The following is a 15876-nucleotide window of genomic DNA, read 5'->3' as shown; positions in this document are numbered from 1 at the left end:
AAAACTTAGATTGCCAAGACAGAAAAAGAAATAGCGTAGTTTAGTGAGTCAAAACCAGGAACCTATACTTTAACTCTGGACATATTTTATATACATATATATGAAATATATACCTCTCATATTTCAAATGTCACTTTTCTCTCTATATTACTACGCTAGCTGATGTCGATCTCTTGGATATTAGCTTGATTTCAAGCCTTTTTATTATCTCTAAGATCAAAACTAAGTATCAGTGTCCTTGTTTTTGCATGTTGCAGCAGTAATTTGCACAAAGAACATACCTGATGTCATCTTTCTTCCATTAGAAAGATGAAAACAGTCTTTCCAAGAGAAGCAGATTATGGGTTTAATTAAATCTTGGGAACACCATTATTTTAATTACTCTTGGATTTGAGTTTGATTTTCAATTTGTGACAAATTTACATATGTCTCTTCCCTTTAAACTCATTGAAAACAAGAGGCTAATTCTCTGCCTGACTAGCTATGGATCTATTCATTCTTAGGACTACAGTTGAGTTAGCTTTTAAAAATCTGTGTTTCACTTAAAAAAAAAAAAACAGCAACAACAACAAAAGCCAAGTTCTAATCATTTAATTTTCTACCTGTTAATGAGGAGAAACTGAGATTTTAAGTAGAAATTAAATGTAAAAGGGTTTGATACAGTATATATTGATCATGTCAGTGAAAAATGATCATATGATTTTAGCCAAAGACATAGATTTAAAAAAAAAAACAAAGTCACTAAAATGTCACTCTAACTGTAAACAACTTCCAAAACTAAAGCCATTCACGTGTGCCGTGTTCCCATTTTCAAGGACTCTTCTCCTTCCCTGCTAATTCATTCGACTCATGAATCCTCTCAGTCTTTGTCAGTTGGTTTTATGTCATGGTTTCCTCAGCTGGGAGCATCCTTGAGTCAGGCTACTTAGGTTCTTCCTCATTATTATCTGGATGCAGATGGGATCATCTCATCTGTAAATACTCTCGGATATAAAACCGGAAAGCAATACCTACTAATGTGTAGCACAAGTGAAGAAACCAACAGCCCTCTTGGGAACACCCACATCTCCCTGTTCACTACTCTCACTCCCTTCTCAGGGTTTGAACTTTGTGAATTCATTGATGCTTTATGAGTTTTTACTAAATGCATTAGAGTCCAAGACATAATTTTAGAATATTTTTGGCAAAAAGATACCAAACCAAAATTCAGAATGAAGAATAAGTCCACTAAAATTGAGCAAATGGTCCCTGTGCTGGATGTTCTCCCAAGCTATCATCTGAATACACAAAAAAGAAGAGTTTAGTAAAATTCCCTCCTTTGTAGTAATAGTTAATAATCAAAGGTGCTTCCAGAATTTCAATTTGACTTTTCTAAAGAAAAAAAAATCCTTAGGCATAGTGCTAACTCACTTCCTTGTTGTGAGTCATTATATATCCTTTTTTTTTTTTTTTGAGGATTACCCTTCATGTTAGTCATCCCTAAGGGGCTCACATACAAAATATCACAGCTTGAAATACTTACAGTTTTCTCTCTCTCATTATTTATTACTTATTACTTAGCTCTGGGTAGTGGTGTGCTTTGATGATTTCTCAGCAAACAAATCAATTTTCTCAAAGATAATCGATTATAGCTCCATTCAGCTGGTGAGAAGTGCAAGTTAAATGTACTGAACAGAATAATTCTCCCTCCTCTATAAAACACCCCTGATCGACTAATGTAGCTGTAAGCTTTTTAACATTCCAACTGATTTTCTCTGGGAAATCATTCTGTAAGTCGAATGCAACCAGCCCGCTGTGCATTTGAAGGGCTGTGTAACTTAGTCGCTGTAGCTCTGTGCATCTTTCTCTTAGCCAAGGTAAGTACTCAAGTCAGTTTTCCTAGAAAGTCTAAAACACAGCATCTTCAGGGTAAGTATATTAGAATTTTTAATGTCCAGTCATGTGCTCTTAGATAAAAATATAAGGTCATAAGTGATAAAAATTTAAATTAAGTATTTCAGTAAAGATTGGCAGAGGATATCCTATGGCAAAATGTGATTTAAACCAGTTGTCACCTGTGCGACTCCAATCTGTAATGCTGTCTGATTCCCAGAGAAAGCCACATAAAATACTTGGTGTGATCATTCCTTACGTGCACTAACACAGACGACAGTGTGCACAGCTTGCTGGTGCAACACTGTCAATGCTGAGGCAGGTGGGTGGGGTGGCAGCGTTAATGGATGCAGCTGAACTGTTCTCTTAAATATATGTCTAACCTAAAGACAACAGGAAATGTTTAAACTAGTTTCATAAAACCAGAAACACCGAAGTCTGAGCAACAAGAAATGTGGAGACAAACTTCTTATTGGGGCAATGTAAGGGGCTGCTTTAAGGCACTAACGTGTCCCCTAAAATAATGTCTCAGGACCTGCCATGACAAAGATCCACATTGAAGGGGAACCTGAATTCAGACTGATTCAAGAGGGAGAGACGGTGACAGAGGTCATCCATGGAGGTACGCCTTGAGCCTTTTCTTCTATCTAGGTGGCATCCTGTGACATTTTAAAAGAGAGTTGGTTTAGAATTGTCAAACAGCTGATTTTTCTCTTGGTTTTCATTTTACCCAAGCATTTTACTGGGTCTGAGTTCTTGCTAGCTAATCAGGGATATAGTGCTGCTTATTTTTAAGTGGGTTCAGTCATAGTTTGACATTGAACCCCTGGACCACTTCTTATGAATATGCAAACAGTAACCATGAAGTATAATGATTACAATTATGTAAACACAAAAAGACATGTTGTTCTCAGGACAGAAGAGAGCTGGTGGTTTTTATGTGAGACTCTGGTAATATGAACTGGTGCCGTGGGTTGGTAGGAAAAGATAGCTTCCCCCAAACCTGACGTCTGAGTTTGATCCCTGGGTTCCACATGGTAAAAGGACCAAGCTGTTTTCTGACCGCCATAGGCACACCATAGCTTCTCTCTCTCTTTCTCTCTCTCTGTCTCTCTGTCTCTCTCTCTCTCTCTCTCTAAAACAAAACAAAAATGTAATAAACTTTTCAGGTACTGTGCTAACAAGCCAGCACTAGGTTTTATTGTAAGGTTTCTTGTCCAATGGCAGACTCACCTTACCAACTACCCCTGCCACTCACCTGAGTCCCAAGAGTTACTCAGACTGGTTGGAACGTATTCATAGTCTGTTCCGACAATGGCTACAACTGACTCTCAAACACGAGTGTTGTAAGAAGTGTATCTTTGATTAAAATCTCCAGCTCTCTGAGCTATAAGCACTGTAAGAGGGTAAATCACTTGTGGTTTTATTTCTCTGCCTTCAGAACCAGTCATTAAAAAGTACACCAAAATCATAGACGGGGTTCCTGTTGAAATAACTGAAAAACAGACCCGGGAAGAGCGAATCATTACAGGTAATTTTTAATTCCATAGGTACGCTGTACTCGTTATAAACACAAGTTATACAAACCCTAAAATATGTGCATTATATAAACTTAATCTTTGTCATAGTGACTATTAAAATTACTATTTCCCATTTTCTTTTTGAAAAAAGAATATAATATTCTAAATACATTACCTATTTTTCAACTCTAAGACTTTTTAGTAGATATGTCCATAAACATGAATTTTTACACTGTGCTTACCTTTATGCCTTATGATATTCTGCCTCTAGCTTACAGTTTGTTACTGAGTTATTGAGTACTAAGAGGAATTTTCTTTGAGGTTCCATAAATGTTAAAATCCATACGTCTACATACTAAGATGTATGAGTCTATCTAAAAGAATTGACAAATTCAGTAACGTTTATATGAAACTCGTGTCTATGAATTAACCTAAAATTTTAAATTTAACACCTTATATATTTTATACTTAGACATTCTGCAGACACAGGCTGTGCCTCATATTTTAAAATAAACTTTACTGGGGCATAGCCACGTCAGTCAGTCATTGGCATAGCACCTCTGCCTGAGCTTCCTAGGTTGCTGCGTGGCCTGCAGCCCACACCACGTGGCCCGGATTCTTTTCTGCCTTTACAAAAGGAGTTTGCACACTCTTGTTTCTTTCCTTTAGGTCCCGAGGTAAAATACACCAGGATTTCTACAGGAGGCGATGAAACAGGCGAGTCGCTGCAGAAATTCCTCCAGAAAGGTCAGTAGGTCTGGGAACGCAAGAGTGTGGCATTCAGCACTTGTCCCATTGGCTAAAGTCAGCTTGAAGGCCTTGACCACGCTGTCCACACCACCTTGCTCCAATGTTCTTATTCCACACCAGCATAAGGCGTTTGTCCAAAACGGGGGACAAGGCCGATAACGGTAACCGTGCAGATAGTTTGCTGGTACACTGATTAACAGCTGGCGAAAACACTACCAAAAGCCAACACCAAAGCCTTAAAAGGAGCTGAGAGGTGGTCTGGAGTTCTTTATTGAGCAGATGGCAGGATGTATCGTGTCAAATTCCTTTTCATTGAGTGAACCAATTTCTGCTGTGAACGTGTGTCCTCTCAGAGGTCTCCAAGGTCACAAAGTTCATTGAAGGTGGCGATGGTCACTTATTTGAAGACGAGGATATTAAAAGGCTGCTCCAGGGAGGTTAGTAAAACACCAACAACTAACCCGTAACAGGCGGCGGAGGAGGGCTTCTGCTTTTTAAAGACTGGGCGTGCAGGCCGTTTCTTTGATTAGATGAAAAAGACGGCGCAGTGAGCTGTCTTCAGCCTGTTGACTGGTGCGTGTAAGTGGTCCTTCCCCAAAGTGATTGCTTGCTAAACAGTCTTTAAAAAGTTTCATGGTATCCACTGGGGAGCAATGAATACTGTTTTGCCTTGACACAGAAAATTGGGCAGATATTTTGACTATGTAAAAGATGAATGATTTTTTTGGCAGAGAAGCCTAAATTTGAAAACGCGTTTCCTATTTCCAAAAACGTATTCAATGTCCCCGTGACAAAGACAGGCATGTCTGGGAAGTTTGTAGGTGCATAGTTAAGCGTAAACAGTGCTTTTAGCGACTTGCATTTTCAAAACTGCATTCTTACGAATGAATATGCATTTCTGCTTACTGTTTCAGTGATAATCTGTCCTCAGGATTATATATTCTTCAGCATATAAAATTAATCTTTGAAATATGGAATGTTCTTGGTCTGTGGACTTACTTTCAAAAGAAAAAAAAAGGATTCAAAATATACAAATGCTCTCTCAGTGATGGTTATTCAAAAAAACAAAAATAAGAAAGGGTTTTAAAGTTGTTTGACTCATTGACACGTAAATAAAGGCAATTTTAGTTCAATTTACTAAAAACAAAACGTAAGACTAAATATGATCCAGAGTACAAGAGATGCCTCCAACAAATATGCTCTTTGCAATATATTATGAATCAAGAAAGACACCTGAAATTTGATGTTAATCTAAAATCCAGTTCAGATGGCTTTCTGAAAGCTTATAATTTTTTTAAAAATTTTATTGCTATATCTACTAAAATATAGCTCCTCTGAAGATCTTACGTGCTTCTGGAAGTGATTTTTGCTTATTTGAATATAGATAACACTTCTGGATTTGTGACAGTGATTCTTTACTCGACCAACAATGTATTTTCTTTTCAGTATATATTCAGTATTTCTGAAAAATACAAGATTTTCCTCCAGAAGACAGGGAGCCGATGGCATATTCCTAAGTCATAACAAAACCAAACAGTCTTTGACGACAGAGTGCAGGGCTCACTAAGTAACTCTCTGCCATAAAAACATAAAGGGCCTTGAAACGAGAGGGCATGGATTGTGAAATGTAAATTGAATTCTTTGTTTTTCTTTTTAACCCTTGCCATAGTCAGCAGCTTTGTAGAATGGCAATGCTTTTTAGAGAATTAATTAGAACCTTCCCCTACTTATATTGTTTCATTCCCATAGGCTTACACTGTGGGTAAGTATGTTTCCTCTCCTTTAATTAATAATATTCCAAAAGTTTTCTTTAAAATAGCACTTAAGCAGTAAATAATTGGTTCCCCCTCCAGAATATATGTACGACATTTCAAGAAAATGCTGTTTTCTCTTTAATTAAGAGAGCTATTTCTATTTCTGTTTCTCTCAGAATTTCTTTCACTTCTCTGGATGTGAACTGCCCACAGATCTATAAGGCATGGCTTTCAAAGAGTGCTACTTTAGAAGACTTAGCAAAGTATTTCTAAGGATTTTTCTTTTCTTAAAAAAGAGGGCGTGGACTTGGGGAGATGACTCAGATGTAAAGAACATGTACTGCTCTCTCAAAGTACTGGGATTTGGTTCTCAGCACCCACAAAGTAGCCTTCAACTGCCTGTAACTCCAGTTCCAGGAACTCTGGCATTCTGGTTTCCACTGTCATTGCACACACGTGATGCATATAAACTCACACACATGCACATACACTTAAATAATAAATAAATGAATCTTTGAGGCGATTCACAACTTGCAATATAGTTACTAGTATATGGCCCTTAGCGAGAACAGTTAGACTTCCTTTTCTACCTCTCTAAACATCAAGTTGCCACTGAGACACAACCAGCCCCTGACTTCAGGTATCTGTTTACCTCTCTGAGTTGTTTCCTAAAGCTCTTTCATTTTGAGATATCTGAGAGCCTAGAGAGTAAATCCAGGTTTTACATTTTATTATAATTTCCTCCTAAGATGTTTCTGAACCTAACTGAATATTTCTGATTTGGATGCTGCCATGGCAAAATAATGATAATTGACAAATCTCGTGGTCAGACACCATCAAATGTACGTAAGGGAACCTGAAAGCTGTTGTTCATTTGAAAAGGGGAGCCTAAGGATTCTTCTTCATCCTGAAACCAATTTGCAATTAAGAAGACTTAATAAATTCACTACAAACCATACCTTTACTTGGTATTTAAGGTTATATCCATCTCATTGTGATGAGACTTCATAAACAATTATTTTATTATCAAATGAAGCTGTAGCTAAAGAAAATGTCTATTTGACATGTAATGACATAGGCTTTGCTATTCAAGGACATTTCCCTCCTGTCATCCAATCTCAAAAGGTTCTCTGTGGTTCTGTGTTTAACTATAGTGCTCACACGATACAGCAAATAGTTACACGGAGAACTGACAGGCTGAGAATGTAGTAAGTCTGGAGCAAAGCTCATAAATTCTCTAAACTGTAGGTCTTCTATTTGCTTGCTGTTGTACATCTGACATGATGCATGCATCAATTTACAAAATTGAAAAAATCCTCAATAAAGAAAATTGGCTTTCTTACTGAATATTGATACTGTATAGAAAGCAAAAATTATTTTAAGGAAAAGGTGAAGGTAATCAGAAAAATGAAACCACCGCAGGAACCAATCAGTCTTTAATCCCAAATACCTGCAAAATGAAGATAAAATGTAACCTTAGGCTTGCTAGATAGTCACAGCAGGAGGTATACTCAAAGAATTAGAGAATTACTTTTCAACTATAAAACAGAAGTCATAGGAACATGTGAAACTCTTAAATATAAAAATGCCAGGGCTAGAGAGAGGACTCAGTGTCTAAGAACCCTGACTGCTCTTCCAGAGGATCTGGGTTTGAGACTGAGCACACACAAGGCAGCCTAGAATGGTCTGTTGTAGGCTGAACAACTGAACTCTAGTTCAGTGGGATCTGCACGCTCTGTTCTACAGACACTAGGCATACGTGTGGTGCATAGACATCCATGCAGGTAAAGCACCCCTATACATAAAGAAAAAATTAAAGAAAAAAATGAAAAGTTTTATTATTTGTAGCTATTTAATATCTTAATGATTTCATAGAATGGGCCATAGAATTAGGGATAGTGAACATTGAAATACTTCTAAATTGCTTATCGGTCTATAATGAGAACTGTACAGAGGAATACATAAGACATACAACAACTGAAATATGGGTAGCTTTCTTAGAAGGTAGTGACACATTTTACCAAAAAGTCAGCAATATGAAAATCATTTATTCCATGCAAAATTTGTACAAATGAAGAGACTCCAAAGACACAACAGAGCACTATGCTTTTGTGTGCATTCACGATGATGTGTGGGAGCAGATAACCTCTCAGTCAGTGCCAGATTCTTAGGACCAGTAAATTTAATCCTCCAGAACCTACACATTTAAGCAATGGCTACTTATACTTTATACATTTGTCCTTGGTGATGGCGTCCTGGTTTTTACCTGAAATCACAAAATGATTCTAACTACAGATCTTTAATTTTAGATACACCTGAAAAGAAGATACAAAGCAGCAGCAGAAGGGTTCAAGGTAAGTGTATCAAATATACTGAAACATGTTTGACTTATTTTGCTGTGGTGTAAGTCACATAGTAGATGAAACTTTGACCGTAAGCCAACACAGTATATGGAACATTGACAATAGCCAGGTGGTGGTGGCACACACCTTTAATCCCAGCACTCAGGAGGCAGAGCCAGGCAGATCTCTGTTGAGTTCAAGGCCAGCCTGGTCTACAAGAGCTAGTTCCAGGACAGGCTCCAAAGCTACAGAGAAACCCTGTCTCGAAAAAACCAAAAAAAAAAAAAAAAAAGAATATTGACACTAAGTGATTGCATGTTTTTGTTTTCCATTTTATTTTATTTCCATATTTTCCATTTATTTTATTAATTTTCTGTGGATTTCACATCATGCATCCTGGTTCTGCTTATCCCCTTGTCCCCTTGCTTCTGCCCTTGGCCTATGCAACCTCCTCCCCCCCCCCACCACCACCGAAAAACAAAATTTAAAAGAAAACCTGAAAACAAATAACAAAAGAAGACTCTTGTGAGGAAGCTGTAGTGTGGCTCATTGAGTCAGTTAGTGTGCCCTTTAGTCCATCCATCTTTACTTGTAAATGTTCATTCCTATGAGTCTTTGGTCTGATTCAAGGCCTCTGGCGGCTTCTTTACTACTATAATGGGCTCTCTCCGGAGCTCCTCTTGGGTATCCCATTGTTGTCTTAACACAGTAGAGATTCTGCTGTTTTAGATCTGTAGGTTCATCCACTTAGCTTGCTCCAACAGTTTATAGATGAGGTGGATGTTGGGATGGACCAACTCATAGCTCTGGTTCTGAGTCTAGATGGGAGATGGGCTAATCAGTCCACCAGTTTTTGCTCATCATGATTGCCCAGGTGAGCTCCTCCGCACTGCCTCAGATAGTTCACCCAATGCAGCCTGCAGAAAGGAGCAGGGCCAGTTCTCCTGCTCTCCGGTCCTCAGACCTGGACCACTCACTCAAACCACCAGGGCCAGTTCTACTGTTTGTCCAGGCGAGGTGCAGGGCCCTCTCTTCCAACTGATGCAGGGGCTATGTGAGGGCACCAGCTCTCCTTCTCTCATGCCCTCAAGGCTGGCTCAACTGCACCTCTGAATTGAATGATTTTAAATAAAAGATTTATCATGAATTTCTTATGGACACACTTCCATCTTCTAGAGACTTAAAATCATCAGTTTTATACTTTCATACACCTTTAATTAAGGCATAATGTTTTTCTCACAATAAAGATAGTATAGATCTAAATAAATCTTATTACAAAGAGCAAGGATCGCTTTGGACAGATTTGTGCACCAGGCAGCCCATTCTTACCGGTGAGGTTTTGTCACACTCCTAACTCCTGTCATTTCCTTCTACTCAGGATCTAGAAGACGATCAAGGGAAGGCCGTTCTCAGTGACAATCTGGAGTTCAGACAGCAGAGTTTATGTAACCAACAACCTGATTTTAAGGGGGAATTGTAAGAGCCACACTGATTTCAGAATCTGAAATGCCAACAAGCAGAAAAGATTCATCAAGCAAGTCTGAACACAGATTTAATCCCTTTGTTTCTGAATGAGAAACATAAGGAAAACAGTAGTTAGTCTCCAGTGGGGTAGGAACTGAAAGACACATAGGACCATGCAGGGCTTTTATTATCTCAATGAGAAGAGTTCTGATTGACTTGGGAATCAACCAAAGATCAACCTAGTGGCCAGATCCATTACAGCTGTGTCTCTGCTCTGTGAGCTCTTACCTCCTTGAGAAGAGAGAGGCTGAATGTACTTCATGGAAAAAAACAAAGCATACAGTTGACTCTCCATGGAAGGCTAGGCTGTCAAAAGGAGTGTTCAGTACACAACAAGCAAACCAACCAACCACGATACAACCTGTGGCGTTACATATTTCTCATGCAATGTGGGTTTCCTGCTAAATTTTGTTAGTTTTACACTTGATTTATACTCTCGAGATGTTTGTCATATGCTTCTTGCAATACACATGTTTTGTCTCAAACATTTCAATAAAACCATTTTTTCAGGTATAAAGAGAGTTACTTCAAACTGGGTAATTCAGAAAACTCAAGGTTTAAGTTAAAAATGAGTTTCGACTTTGGAATAGGATTCTACCTTTTTATTGTTAACAAGTACTCAATAAAGGAAATCAAATAAAATTAGTGTTGCTCAAAATTCTCAGAGTATTATGTGATACGAAAGATGGTTTCACAATGGAATAATCATGAATTATCAATAATGTGTCTACTATAACTCTGGACCTGTGTTAAGTTGTCAAAATTTAGAAGGTTATCCTCCTCAAAAGACAAAAAGTCAACCAGTTACTCATAATATAAAATAGGCTGAGATGAATGAAACAGGCCATGGTATACACAACATCAATTAACAATTCCTGAGTGTGGTACAATGTGAGTCCCAGATGCCCTTCAAAAAACTGACATTAACCAGAGCATCAACTGAGTGTCATAGAAGAGGAACCCACTGGTTTATGCAGAACCTGACATCAGTATCTAAAAAACAGTTTTTAGTCATGTTTGTGCATCCGTGCAATACGCCTGTGCTCACTGTATGTAAATACACAGGTATGATTATTTCAGATCTGTGCGGCTGGGAATGAACAAGTAGCTTCTGTCTACATTCATACACATAAGATATAGAAAGCATTAAGAAATTCTAAATTAAAAATTAATCCAGAATTTTCCTTAATTTATCAGAATAATACATCAAAATGCTCTCCTTTATTTTAATAAGTTGTGGCTAGTACAACAAAACCAGGATTTAAAAAAATAAGACAGAAACCGCACCAAGATATGGAGAATGAACATTGTCAGAAAATGGGTGATTGAGAAAATTAGAGAGGGAATTTAAAAGCTCCTAAATAATAACGAAAAGAACACATCTCCCCAGAACTATTGGGACATAGCCAAGGTAGTTCTGAGAGGGAAGTTCAGAGGCTACAAGTGTTTATATTAATCAGAAATACCTCAAATAAAAAACAATGGACCTCCAAGTCCTAGGTAAACAAAAACAAGCTAAGACCCAGGGCATCAAATATTAGCAAAGAAATTCAAGGGAATCAAGGACCAACAAGACAATGCACTAAAAGATCTCATTTTTAATAAACAAGACTGAAAAATCTCTAGTCATCAAAGCAAAGAGACCCAAATTAATAAAATTAGAGATAGAATGGGTAGTTAATATAAATCCTAATGAAACACAGAGAATCATTTGGTAGCACTTTGGAAACATATACTCTAAATGTTTTTTTAAAAAAAATATAGGTGAAACCGATAAATTCCTAGACATATATGACATATCAAAATTAAATCAAGAACATATAAACAATTTACACACACCCATAATAGTCAACAAAATTAACATCATGTTAAAAATTTCCCAACAGTAAAAGCTGAACTGAAATCTATGCTTTACTCAGGCTCTGAACTACTTGGATCAAACAACACAGCCACTGAATAGAGAGCCCAGGTCAAAGCAAACTCTGCAGTGAAAGTGAACCTGATTGTAAGAACCTGTGTCATCCTCCTTAACAGGAGTATGGAGCAGCAAGAGAGCTCAGCAGTTAAAGCCACCTGTCAGCAAGTCTGAGGACCTGAGTTCGATCTCCAGGACTCATATGGTGGAAAGAGAGAGCCAGCTCTTGAATTGTCCTCTGACTTCCATATGCACCATTGTGTGCTTGTGTGGGCACACACACACACACATACTACTAGTAAATTCAATACAGACAACTGAAGGAGATCAAGAGATACAAATTAGAAAAGAAGTCAAAGTATCGTTATTTTCAGATGATACAATAGTATACGCAAGTGACCGTAAAAGTTCCACCAAGGAACTTCTGTAGTTGATGAACATTGCAGCAAAGTGACTGGATACAAGTTTAGCTCAAAAATATCAGTAACTCTCCTATGTATAAATGATAAACTGACTGAGAAAGAAATCAAGGAAACAACACCCTTCACAATAGTGTCAAATAACATAAAATGTCTTTGGGTAACTAAATAAGTAACTGAAAGACTTTTATAATAAAAAAAAAACTTCAGGTCTTTGAAAAAAGAAATTGGAAGGTATATCAAATGGAAAGACCTCCCCGTCTCATGGAGCAGTAGGATTAGCATAGTAAAAATGGACATCCTACCAAAAGCAATCTACAGCTTCAACAAAAACCTGTCAGAATTCTAACAACTCTTTACAGATCTTAACAGGACAGTTCTCAGATTCATATGGGAAAAAGCCTAAAGCATCCTCACCAATGAAGGAACTGCTGGAGGTCTCACCATCCCCGACTGCAAGTTTTTACTACGGGGCTATAGCAATAAAAACCACAAGATATCAGACACATTGATCAATGGAAGAGAATTGAAGAACTAGACATAAATTCACACAACTATGGACCTGGTTTTTTATTTTAAAAAAATCCAGAAATACACACTGGAAAAAGGACAGCATCTTTAACAAACCGTGTTGGTCAAGTTAGATGTCAGCATGTAGAAGAATCTAAATAGATATATACTTATCACCCTGCACAAAAGTCCAAGTGGATCAAAGACTTCAACATAAATTCAGATACACCAAATCTGATAGAAGAGAAAGTGGGGAACAGTCTTGAACCCATTGGCGCAGGAGACAACTTTCTGAACAGAACACTGATAGTACAGGCACTAAGATCAACAATAAATAAACAGGGCCTCATGAAACTGGAAAGCTTCTATAAAGCAGAAAACTGTCAATAGGACAAAACGGCAGCTTACAGAACAGGAAAAGATCTTCATCAACTCTACATCTAATTAATTCAAAATATATAAATAACTCAATAATCCGTACATCAAAAGGCCCCCAAATAATCCAATTTAAATATGGAGTACAGATCTAAACAAAGAATCCTCAACAGAGGAATCTCAAATGACTGAGAAACAAAGAAATGTGCAATGTCCTTAGTCGTCAGGGAAAGCAAATCAAAACTACTCTGAGATTCCATCTTACACCTGACAGAATAGTTAAAATCAGTAACACATGGGACATTTGAGGGGAGGATGTGAAGCAAGGAGGACACTCCTCCATTGCTGGTGGAAGTGCAAACTTACACAGCCACTGTGGCAATCAATATGGTTACTCAGAAAATTGGGAATTGATCTATTTCAAGACCCAGCCAAACCACTCTTGTGCATATAGCCAAAGGACATTCTATTCTACCACAAGAACATTTGTTCAGTTATGTTCATTGTGATTTTTTTCATAATAGCCAGAAACTGGAAGCAACCTAGATGTCTCTCAATGAATGAATGGATAAACAGAATGTGGTGCATTTATGCAAAGAAATATTACTCGCTATTTAAAAAAAAGCGGCATCATAATATTTGCAGGCAAATAGATGCAACTAGAAAAAAAATCACCCTGAGTGAGGTAACCTCGACCCAGAAAGGCAAATATGGTATGTATTCACTTCTAACTGGATATTAGCTGTTAGACAAATGATAATCGAGCTACAGTCCACAGACCCAGGGGGGTTAAGTAAAGAGGAGGTGTATGGAGGGAAGCATGGATCTTCCTGGGAAAGGGCCATAGAACAGATTTAGTGGTGGACCGGGGTGGATATGGACGTGGGAGGAATAAGGTAGGGAGAATGGAGGGAAAGAGTGCAGGGAGATACAGATGGAATTAGAGGACATTTGGGAGCTGGTCAGGACACCTAGTGCAGTAGAAACTTCTTGGAATCTCTAATGGTGACCCTAGTGAGGATTCATACTAATGGAGGGTATAGAGTCTGAACTGGCCATCTTTTGTAGCCAGGCAATGCTTGAGTGGTGGGACTGGGTTACATCCGGTTGCGTTGTTGGTTGAGGAAGTCCTGTGGAGATCCCCAAACAATGCAGGCTGATGGTAAGCAAGAGAATCACTCCCCAAAATTGACAGTGGGACTCCATTGCTGAAGGCAACATCCACATAGCTCATTGAACGTAGAGAGGTCAAGTTGGTATGGGCATGGATTCTTCATCCCTATGTTTTAGCCTTTTTGGCATGAGAAAGTACTCTGAAGGGTATGGAAAGAGAAACCTGGACACCAACACAGCCACAAAACCCTACCCCTATCAACTGTCCTGCCTGCAAGATGTGTTGGGATGCAGAACTTGTGAGAGCAGCCAATCAAAGTTTGATTTAACTTGAGACCCACACCATGAGAAGGACCCAATGTCTTACCCTACCTGGATGGCCAGGAACTGGAGAATGGGCAGCCCAGGGACCTAGAGCAGAGCAAAACACAACTGGCAAAAACAAAACAAAACAAAACAAAAAACAATAAAGCGATTCCTGCTACACTCATAGATTCATAGATTGGTGCCTTGTCCAGTCATCATCTGAGAGGCTACCTCTGGCAGCAGATGGGAGCTGGGTGCAGAGACCCATAGCCAGACATTACGCAGAGAATAAGAGGTAAAGACAGGAGATAGAGGATGAGGGAGAAGGGGAAGGGAACCAGGGAGAGGGGGAGGGGCTATTTGTCACAGAGGGACAGAGAGGAGACAGGTGTGGTACAGGGGAAACTGGCAGTTTATAAAGGTAAAGGGGGAAACCCCATGTTAGAATGAGGTGTGTAATTTTAATTGGGCATGTTAGTTAGGTGAGCCAAAGAGTGCTTTTGATTGTTGGACTTCAGTACTTCGATAACTGGACCATAGTAGTCAACCTCAGGAGAAGGAAGTGGTCAAATAATGGAACAGACCTTGGGGGCTAGCTTTAGGAATGTAATCTAACAGCTTTTAGCAAGGAAGGGGGAATTGGGGAGAAGGGCAAGGCCTGCCAGAGCCTTGCTCCAGTGAGCTAGTTTTCCTTCTGAGTGGATCTGCAGGAGAAGGGAGGTGGTGGGGGATGCCAGGAGGAGTGGAGGGAAGGAAGGCTGCCATCGGACTGGATCAGATGAGACAAGAATCTATTAGCAACCATTTTTTTTTTCACGTTAACATGCCTTTGCTCACTGTGAGTTCAGGAAGGAGACAGCTTCAATTCTGGGCCTCATTCTTCAATTTCTTTTCACCAAGCTCCTACATCACTTGCCCTAGAAAAATCCCATTTCAGTTTTTTTTTTTTCTGATTTCTCTGCGTAGTCAGTCACTGTGGCCTTCATTTTCTGCGACCCAGCATTTGCAGCCTCCTGACACATCACGTGAAGGTCTGAGTTTGGTTGTTGCTTCTGCTCCGTCAACAAGCACTGAATCCTAGATTGTGTGTGGCTCTCCTTCCCACACCACCCCGTCAGTCCTCACTCAGCTCTGTTCACATATGTGCTGGAAGCCAGACAGACATCACAACACTGAAGAGGTGCCATCTTTTGGACACTGATGATACGGGACTTGCCAAGTACCTTGCATGAATCCCCCTGATAATTCTTCAAGTTAGCTGGATTTTTTATCTACATTTGGGAGAAGAGGACATTGTCAAAAGACATTTTTTCCAGAATGGCAGAGAAAAGAAACCAAATTTTAATACATAGCACATGGCTTTGGAGTTTGAGCTCCCTCTGCACATGCTGGCACTGGGAAGTCGTGCTTTGTACGAAGGGGACCAGATTGTGACAACAGAAAGTGGAAGAGGTATCCTCATGGGTCAGGCAGGCC

At 39.0% G+C, this 15876-nt stretch overlaps 1 protein-coding gene across 2 annotated transcripts in view; it reads left to right on the top strand.

Annotated features, from left to right (window-relative positions):
• Postn (periostin) overlaps positions 1-10410 on the top strand; it is a 31876-nt gene extending 21466 nt beyond the window's left edge. For both annotated transcript variants that reach the window (XM_057756899.1, XM_057756898.1), the window contains 5 exons: positions 2405-2494; positions 3314-3403; positions 4062-4139; positions 8206-8250; positions 9617-10410. In XM_057756899.1, the coding sequence (XP_057612882.1) occupies positions 2405-2494; positions 3314-3403; positions 4062-4139; positions 8206-8250; positions 9617-9654 (341 nt within the window). In that variant the 3' untranslated portion in view covers positions 9655-10410. The remainder of the gene's footprint in view (positions 1-2404; positions 2495-3313; positions 3404-4061; positions 4140-8205; positions 8251-9616) is intronic.
• Positions 10411-15876: the final 5466 nt, after the last annotated feature.

The sequence above is a fragment of the Chionomys nivalis genome, chromosome 24 (assembly GCF_950005125.1).
Source record: "Chionomys nivalis chromosome 24, mChiNiv1.1, whole genome shotgun sequence".
Lineage (NCBI taxonomy): Eukaryota > Metazoa > Chordata > Mammalia > Rodentia > Cricetidae > Chionomys > Chionomys nivalis.
This window is presented reverse-complemented; position numbering and strand designations above follow the sequence as displayed.